Source organism: Corvus cornix, chromosome 5 (genome assembly GCF_000738735.6).
Source record: "Corvus cornix cornix isolate S_Up_H32 chromosome 5, ASM73873v5, whole genome shotgun sequence".
NCBI lineage: Eukaryota > Metazoa > Chordata > Aves > Passeriformes > Corvidae > Corvus > Corvus cornix.
In genome coordinates this window covers 25621181-25630990 of record NC_046335.1, presented here as the reverse complement: position 1 = coordinate 25630990, position 9810 = coordinate 25621181, and the positions used below count along the sequence as shown (strand labels likewise).

At 45.2% G+C, this 9810-nt stretch overlaps 1 protein-coding gene across 1 annotated transcript; it reads right to left on the bottom strand.

Annotated features, from left to right (window-relative positions):
- Positions 1-647: 647 nt before the first annotated feature.
- On the bottom strand, positions 648-6354 carry CFL2 (cofilin 2). The gene is made up of 4 exons (XM_039552054.1): positions 6247-6354; positions 4485-4792; positions 4310-4386; positions 648-4221 (listed from the first exon to the last, which is right to left on the bottom strand). Exons 1-4 carry the CDS (start codon positions 6247-6249, stop codon positions 4109-4111), a joined length of 501 nt encoding a protein of 166 aa, XP_039407988.1. The 5' UTR covers positions 6250-6354; the 3' UTR covers positions 648-4108.
- Positions 6355-9810: the final 3456 nt, after the last annotated feature.

Below are 9810 nucleotides of genomic sequence, written 5' to 3'. Positions count from 1 at the left end.
AATTCTTTTTTAAAATGCACATTCTCATGTACGTTCCCCACAGCCACAGAGAAGGCTTATGTTAGGCAAACAGTAAAGGGTTTTTTAATGTACATTGCAAAAGTCTGCCTTCTGAAGATAATCCAATGAAGCTGTTTCTTGACAGTTCTTTGTTTACAAAATTAACTCTTCCAGATAACATATTCCTAGATCCAAGAAATTTTATATTAACAAGAGAGATGCCACTGGTACCAAAATGATAATATTTTGATCTTTCTTCATGGAGTCAACTTTTTCACACTGCATCCGTTCACTTTCTTTCCTGTATTAGAAATGACTTGGCAGTGTAAATGTACTTTCTTTGCTACATTTGCTATATAAAATCCATCTAACTTTCTGAACACATCAGCTGGGATCCAACAAAAGCAAAAGGTTATCTAGAACCAACCCACTAAAAATTTCTTTATATGCATCTCCAGAGCAACTGGTGCTGGCTTTTGCTGTAGTTGGATATTGAACTGAAGAGGTAGCAGATGAAACCTGTTAGAAAAACCCAGGTATTCCACTACTACTCCTTTCACAGTATCTGGGCTGCTCCCAGTCCAAAGACCACAACAAAGCAATTAGTGTAGGTGCTGTCTAGCACACAAACAAACTCAACAACTGAAGACATTTAAATTAATTTTATTTATACCAGGTTTTCAAAATCAGAAATATTTCAAAGAAATTCAATACTCAGAGACAGGTGCTACATTGATGATCTTTGATCCACCATTAGTGCCGTGTTTTCACTCTACAATCATTAACTCACCACCACAAACTAAAGGGGACTTACAGAAGTTTATAAAAAATAGGCAGACATGAAAATTTGGTTTATACTGGAATTGGCATAAGAGAGTAAAGCTTATTATCAAATTGTGGCAATTGCTGTATTCCATCACTCGTTCTGAGGGAATGGCAGAGCAGGAAAACTCTTCCACTTAAAGAAACACTTTGGGTTTTAACTGAGCATATTCAAACTCCACTTCATGATCTGAACTAGAAGTGATTTTTACACTCAAGTCCATATAAATTTAAGCTTTGCACTTCTAATATCACACCAAAAATACAAACCTCACTAACACACTCTAGTCTTGGATTGATTTCCCTTTTCAGAGAAATCAAACCCATTTATCTATACCTCTTCCAGGATTTACCAAATCAAACAAAACTGCTGGCTTTGAAGTATTTTTTTAGAAGAAAAATGCTGTTTCTGCGCAAGCTACTCTCATGAAAAATTTATTTAACATTCCTTTATCAATAAAATAACTGAAGCCAAGATATCCAAAAGCCACGTCTACACGGAGATACACAGAAGATATTCAACTTGAGAGGATTTTCCTCCCCTTCTCGATCACAATGAGGCCCTCACCATTTTGCATAATGACAGAAAACAACAGCTGACAAACCATTTTGGAACAGATGCCAGCTGTCTCCCATTTGTTTTATAATTCAAACAGTAACAGTTCTGTAGCACTTTATTGGTTTTTGTTTGTTTTTTTTTTTTTTTTTAAAAGCAAGCCATCTGAATTGGACCTCACATCAGTCAGTCAGTCATTCATTTCAAGAACAAACTGAAGGCAGGCTGATCCTTTTGGATCCAAAACTTTAATTTGGTAGGAATCTTACATAAATACAGTTTGTGCTTCAATTTCATAGCTAGTTGGACTGAGTGAATATACACCTAAGCTAGTTAAAAAAAAAAAAAAAAGGAACCTGTAATATTCAACTAATAAGCCACAGACATTTTTCTAGACTGCAGCAGAGACAAACAATAAATTTAAACACAGTACTCCTTAAAAAAAGTTTACTGTCTAAAATGAAAATTCAAATGGTTTATTAAAATTTAACATTTCCCATTTTGGCTTTTTCTAAAGAAACAATTTATTCCTTGTGAAAAATCAGTTAAAAGATAATTTCATTTTACTGTACCGAACTCAAGTCAAACATAAAGCACAAAGATCTTTACATTAAACTGGGCTTTGCATACAACATGAATGATCAGAAATAGACTATTTTGAGGAAAAAAAAGTTGTGGGGTTTTTTTAATCTAGACAACATGCATACCATCAGTTACTTCGCAACCTTAAAAGGTACCTGAAAGGAGAGTTTTGTAGAACAAAACCAAGACTGATTAATACACTTAATAAGTCAGTGGTCATCATGCCTTTTTAGTTAAATTCTAATAAAGTTTAGTCTACATAGAACAGCTAACACAATGAGGTGTGCAAGTCATAGGGACAGCCAGAAGCCTGAAATAAAGTCTTAAAGTTCTACAGGACAAGAGAGCCTAAACACAGTACCACTAGGTTACTTAAAACTATTGCGGGAAAAAAAGAAGAGAAAGTATTTGGATTATTATCTCCTTCCTTGTTGAAAAAGGGCTATGGACTTAACACAAAGAGCCCGTATTTAAAAGCCCCACAGTTTTACTCTACCAACTTTTTAAAATAAGGTAATGATAAAAGAGCATTCCTTCTAGCAGCATGTACAGTTCAGCTGCCAGTGGCTGCCTAACAGCGCTCCTTTATGCATACCAGAGAATCATGTCCAGTTTTGCCATTTCTGGATAACGATGACAAGATACAAAAGCATGTGTTTGCCATAAATAGCTCTGGCTAACGGAGGATTGCTCACACAGAGCAGATCAAATTCTCTATAAGGAGAGCATTATTTGGCTCCCAGCCAAAACATGTCCCCTATGCAAGCCTCAGTAGTGGCAAACACTTTCCAGTTCTATTTACATAGAAGCTAACAAGTAGAACAGTTCATTTAGGCTAATTCTTGTACTGAGTCGGTCTAACTGCAACACTCGAGAAACAAAAATTATTTCCCAGCTTCATATTCTGCTTGTAACTATCATTACACATCATCTTACCGAGAGAGACGCGAGCTGTAAAAACTTGTGCAAGGTTTTACTCTGGCATGTAGAACTTTAAGAACATTCAGGTACGAAACACACTGCATGGTTAATTACTTTGTACTTTTAAGTTTCTGACACAAGTGTTTCATGGAACTAACGGTCTCCAGTAGTGGTAGCTTCTTTACTTTACGGTAAATTAGGAGCAGATCCTTTATTCAATGGCCAGAACAGAGCCACAAAGTATTGTAAAGCAGTGCCTAAGTCAGTATTAAAAACTTGCATTATTGAAGATGAGATTAATGATTGTTTACCTTTACAATACTTTCCACAGAAGTTATTTGAAATATGCTTAAACACTTAAAAACTATATTTTCCAATGAAAACAAGGCAACATTCTGTAATAAGCCACAAGTTTTATTGCAACGTGGCCAGTTTTTGATCTCAAAAAACAATGTTCCATTTAAGGCTCTTTTTAATACAGAAATTGCCACTATGACTGATGTTTTACAAAACTTTAGTGTTTCAAGACTCACATGGTAAACGGAGAACTTCTACTCCTGTTCAGTAGTGTACATTCAATGGAAAACGAAAGGCATCGTAACAGCTACTTCATTTAATAAAGATATGCATGTAACAGGAATGAAACTGAGGTACTACAATAATTTGATGACACAGTTACAGCAACTTAATTGGCATTCCTTGGGGGGGGCGGGTCAAACATATTACAAAAAAGTGCTTTAAATGCATAGTGTTGTGTGCTGCCATGTCACAAAAATAGGCTTGTCAAGGCAGGTGAGGTGTATGAATGCACAAGAGCCTCATGGAACTGCAATCAAGTGCAACTGTTAAGTAATACTGTAGAGAGTCTACCATCCGACCAGAGGACAATACTTTCAAGGCATTCAATTAGCTTACCCTTTGCTGTCTGCTAGACTATTTACATTAACTATCACATTCATTGTACATGTTGCAAGGAATGCCTGCAACGCCAGTTTTGGCCAAGAGTATGACGTGAAAGCATTCCTTGAATCCTACATAAAACTACCAGGATTAAACAGTCTAATGGCAATCACTGGTAGACTGCTTAACAATGACATCTCCTTCAGGGCGGTGGGGAAGGGTCTTATTTTTTGAGGAGGGGAGGGGATGGGGAGACTAATACTATTCCAATTGAACGAGCTGCAGAAATGGAAGCTCCTTAGATCCAGATGGCACTTGTCTGTCTTTTTATAAGGGTTTTCCTTCAAGTGAAACTACCACGTTGCCTCCCAATTTCTCTCCAAGTGTTGAACGGTCCTTAATATCATCCAAACCATTTACTTGCCACTCATGTTTAATACCTGAAAGACAGATGGACAATATGCTTGTGAGAACCTCAACATCTAAATGGCATTGTAATTAACAAGAAAAACATTTTCAGGTCTATACCTGTAAATTTCTTTTTAATGGCATCTTTAGAGCTTGCGTAGATCATCTTGCTTTTTAAAGGTGCACTTTCAGGAGCCCTTTAAGAAAAAAGAAAGCCACAACAGAACAGTTATTAAATCTTCCAGTGGTAGCTCCAGAATATTCAATTTTAACAGCAAGCTTTGCTTTCACACACCAGAATATAAATACCAGGTCTTCTTTCTTAGATTCCTTTGTCTCATATGTGGCATCATACAAAGCGTATCGGCAATCATTCAAAGGTAGCAACTTCACAAAGGCTGTATAGGGGTCCTCCACAGTATCACCAATGTCACCAACCAATATCTGCTTTGACTCCTCTACAATTATTTGTTTTTTGTCATCACTTAAGCAGAAGAGAACAGCTTTCTTTCTTTTTTTAATCTCTTCTGGGGTTGAAGATTTCCTTACTTTCATGTCATTAAAAACCTTTATGACTTCATCATTCACTGTTACTCCAGAAGCCTGTAAAATGAGATCAAAGGAATAATTTGAACAGCAAAAATTAACACTCACTAGAAAAAGATGATAGCCGACAGTGCTAGATAAAGAAGTCTGCCTGCCCCCATAAGAATAAAAATACTATACTCAACCTGATCACACTATGAATTTAGTAATATTTGTGGGACTGGAGCAGAAGATATAAAGGAGGCGTAAAATCAGTAGTTTCTTCTTGTAGATCTCAGCATCTTCTGCTGCAGTTCTGAATAGCAGTTTCATACAACTAGTCACACAACTGTACTACTCGAACAGTTTACCTTATCATGCATTTGGCTTATTTGGGGGGAGGGGAAGAGGGAGTGATGAGGGGGTAGAAACTGAACATAGGAGAGAACTTTGTAATTTTCGGTTGGGATAGGAGAGGGTGGGGTTTTGGTGAGTTGTTTTTTGTTGGTTTGGGTTTTTTTTCATAGAACAAACGCTACAGCAGCAGCTCATATCCAGCACTGTCATGACTCTCATTTTGTTGGGTGAGGTAAGGCTCTACAAGCAGCAAAAATGTTTTCTGCATTGTGTCAGCTTCAACACTGCGCCTTAAGAACTCCCGAATTTTACTTCATGCTGCTGCGGGAGTATTGTTTGACTACTGTTCGTTCATATAAAAATATCAATTACAACCGTACAGCTGCCCATAAGGCTCGCAAGCCGTTCAAAACACGAGCCTAAAGCAGCAAGGAAACAAAACGCCGGCAGGGCAACCGGGGAGCTCAAGGCAAAATGAAAATAATTTAGCAAACCCCACTGCGAGTGAGCAAGCGAGCTCAGCCCATCTGCAGCGCCCTTGCTCTCGGTCCAGCAATTATATCTGCCGAGGCGGGCGCTGCCAGCGCAGGCTGCCCGGGGAGGAAAGGCAGGTGCGCGGCTCGCAAGGAGCCGCCGGCTTTGTCCCCGGGGCGCCGCCGGCCCCTCTCCCCGCTTTGTTCGCGGGGACGGAGGGAATCCCGCCGCCCCGCGCCCTCCGGCCCTGCGCTCCGACACCCGCCCCGGCCCCAGCGCTCCCAACACGGCCGCTCCCGGCCGCCCCTCGGGCCCGGGCACCAGGCGGCCGCCGCGGCGGCTCCTCGGGAGGAGCGCGGGACCTCTCTCCCCGCGCCCGCCGCCCCTCGCCGCACCGCGGGGCACTCGCACGCCCGGGCGGTGCCGCAGGGAGCGCTGCGCCCCGCGCCCGGCCCCAGCCCCGGCCCCGGCCCCGGCCCCGGGCCCAGCCCCGCCGCCCGCAGCTGCCCCGGGCCGCTCCCGCGGCCCCTTCCCCCGCACCCGGCTAAAATTAGACTAAAATGGCCGCCGGAGGCCGCAGGGCCGCGCCGGGCCGGGCCGGGCCGGGCTGGGCCTGCTCTGCTCAGCCTCGCTCGGCTCCGCCGGGCCGCGCAAGCCGCCCGCACCGCCCTCCCCGGCCGGCGGCGCCGCGCCGCCCTTACCATGGCGCCGGGTCCCGGGGCGGCGGCGGCTGCCTGCGGTGCGGGGCTGCTGCACGCAGAGAGCGCTGCGCTGCGCTGGGGGCGAGGCGGGCGGGGACTCGGCCGGGCGGGGGATGAGCCGCGGCGGCCGGGGAGGGCCGGTCACATGGGCCGCGCCGCCACCACGTGCCGCCGCCGGGCCGCGCTGGGCCGGCCCCCGGGGCAGGGCCCGCAGGCGGCGGGGCTCGGTGGTCCGCCGGGCGGAGGCGGCGTCAGCGCTGCCCGGGGCTGGACTGGCTTGGGCCCCGCAGCCCCGGGCGGCCCCTCAGCCGGCCCCGGGGGTGGCTGGCTGCTGAGGGGGCAGTGCGGCCCCTCGCTGGGCTTGGAGCACGAGCGTCAGGCCGGGGCACGATGGCGGCCCGCACCGCCTGCCCGGCGCTGCTTCCCTGGCCGAGGCGCTTTCTCCTCTAAAGCGTTTGCCCGCTGTTCGCGGTTCGTGGCCGGGCGCTGTCAGGCATTGTGTCGCTGCCGTGTGCCACGCCGCCTTGTCCCCGCTCGAAGAGGATCTATGCTGCTGCTGCGGCTGCCCCGGGCCCTGTAGGGAAAGGCCCTGGGCACAAAGAGGCCTGGCACAAAGACTGCTCTTTCTGCGGTCTTGGAAGAGCTGCTCAGACAGTGAGGCGGGACACAGCACATAGGGCGGAAGATGCAGCATTAAAAGATGGGAAAATGACTTACAGGAAAACAAGGACAACTCTCCCGACAGTGTTGTGCTGTTCCATACTGAGCTGGACAGAGCTTGAGGCACAGGATAACAAACACAGAGCATTTTACCTCTAGCCGATCCAAGTGGACAAGAGGATTCTCAGTCCTGTGCACCCTGAAGTGGTGTGTTTGAAAACCAAGAAATCCTAAACATTCAGGGCTGCAAGCAGCTGTACCTGTGAGTCTCCAGCGTGCGTTGTGACCAGCCAGCTCTCTCTCCCCAAAACATTTGAATTGCTACTAGTATGGTGGTGGAAGCCGGCTAGCCAGTGTTTGTCAGCACGCATGTATGTGTATTAGATACATCTTGTGTTTTAGATACACATATATATACACACACACATACTCATTCTGCATTGTGTGAGGGGTGTGTTGATGTTCCCCCCCCCCCCCCCCGCCTTTTCTCCATTACTAATACATTACCATGTTGACTAGATGAGACACTATGTTTCCAATATCCTTTTTGAGTTACATCCTGCCCTCTGGCTGCAGAATTCACTGATTTGCATTCATCAATATTCAAAATTCGATCCATCAGCCTTGAAATCACTAATCTGGAGCTATATTTACGCCTCAGCTCCTTACAGCCACACATTCAGGATTTCCTGCTGCCACTGAGCTCTGTTAGACTCAAGTCTTTTTTTTTTCCAGATGCTGGCCACTCGGTTACTCTTACTGCCTGTTCAAGTGCCAGCACTGTGGGATTCAGGAAGGAGTACCTTTATTGTATATTTGCATTCAAAGAATCCTCCATTATCCAATTCAGTTTTCAAATACAATAAATGCTGTCTTTTTTTCAAACAAGTGACTAGTTAGGAGAGGTGAAAATCGTTAAGGGAATTAATAGCTGAAATCCTAAACTGGGTAACTGTCAAGACGCAGTTTTATGATTGGCTTAAATCAACGTAAGTCCATGAGAATGTCTTGACAGCCCCATTCCTGGGCACCTGCTGCTCTTGGGCAATGTCATGGGCTGGGGTGGAGTTAAGTGGTCTCAGATCCTCATCGTCAGGATAGGTTAATGTATGCCAAAACAGCCTTCATGGCACTGCAGCCATGCTGTCATGGCATGCTGAGTGTCCCAGACTGGCATGCTGTGTCATGGCCTGCTGTGTGTCATGTTCTGCTCAGTGTCCCAGACAGAGGTCCTTGCAGCCGTACACAATGTCAGGAGGCAAATGGCAGCTTGGAGTTCCTTCACCTCGGCAAGCAGGTGTAGCTGTGCCCGTGCACAGTACATCCTCCAGAGCTGCTGACCACAGTCACTGCCGTGGGCTCAGCAAACTTCTAACGTGCACAAGACCATGAGTCTGCTGTGTGCGAGTGCCCTAATCTCGTGCCCTTGCAGAGCACCCTCAGCCACCCACATGGGGCCTCTGCACTGCATATCCCAAGCTCCTAAAATGAAAGGTGGGGAGTTACCAGCTCCAGAGTTGTGTACTCCAGGAATGACAACTCCAAAACTGTGCATGACTCACCCTCTGTTTTTAACACCATGGAAACTGAATAATGAATCAGAAGTGCTTACTACTCTCTTCACCTCACAAGGTGCATACTTGAGGTACCCAGGCACTAAGAGCTGCTGCTGCTGCACATCACTGATTGGTACTTGGCAGCCATCAGAGTACAGAAGCAGCACAGCTGAAGGAGTATTTTCTGACTACAGAAATCTCTGAGACAGAAATGAGTTTACCAGAATTTGAGAGCATTTCTTAGAGATGAAAAACAGGTCACAGGTAAACAGAAAGGAGCTTCTTATTTTCAAGGAAATTAATTTTGAACTCCTGGTGACTGCAGTGATCAGAGGAAGAACTTGTGATAGAGCCCAGTGGTGAACTTTAGAGGCCACAGAAATGGCCAGTATCCAGCCAAAAGCAATAATGACCAAGCAAATCTTATTGCTGGAGCACACTCAGACAAAGCTGCTTCCTACTTCGGCATCTCACTGCACTCAGGAAGCATCGAGTTTCACTACCCCTATGCCACAAGACCTGCATCCCACCAGGCAACACCGAAATAGCCCAATGATTCAGAAAGCCCAGCAGCAGCAGCACTAAAAGCTTTGTGAATGATACCCTCTCTGGAGTGCATGCCTCTGAGGAAGCCCTCCAAGCCTCCCCTCACCCTCTGTGGATGGAAGCAATGACTCACCGTGAAGCAGGAGGCACTGTTTGGATTCAACTCCTGGATGCTCATTAGTGAGAAATTATTATAATGGACTAAGCTGCCTTATGCATTGAAGCTCTTTGGTATCGCAGTCCTTTCCTTTAGTATGCTGTGAATCCTATTTGCTTCTCTGTCGTCCTCGCTGAACTCAGTCTTACCATTCCAGCTTCATTTCCCATGGAAGCAGGGCCTCTGCTTGGCCTCCTCAGGCATTCCCTCTCTCACTCGTGCTAGTCCTTGTCTCAGTGACTTTTTAACTTGTTAGCTTATTTGAGTTAAATCTGACAGAAGAATAGAGGTCACAAAAGTAATTAAGATCCTTAATTAAGTAATTAAATTTTATAAAATATTTCATTTGAGATAGAAGAAAGTGGGGCTATATGTCTACCAGTTCAATTCAGGAACCTGTTTGTTTCTGCTAGGAGACATCAGAGCTCTTATGATGTAGCCAGATTACCTTCAAGAAGAGGACTAAGCAGAGAGAAGGGTAAAGCAGAGAAACTTGCATAGATGCACACTGAAATAACAGAGTCTTAATACCATTTAGTTCAAAAAATCAACCTGTCAAGGGAGAGAAATCCATAGGAAACTGCATTTGATGAGATCTGTTGCTCAGGGCACTTCTTTTTCCCCTTTGATGTCCTGTTTACCCCT

Coding starts and splice junctions, on each gene's coding strand:
- CFL2 (XM_039552054.1), bottom strand. Junction 4,387..4,484: donor GACCTGGTATTTATATTCTG/GTGTGTGAAAGC, acceptor TTTTTCTTAAAG/GGCTCCTGAAAGTGCACCTT. Junction 4,222..4,309: donor CATTAAAAAGAAATTTACAG/GTATAGACCTGA, acceptor TCTGTCTTTCAG/GTATTAAACATGAGTGGCAA.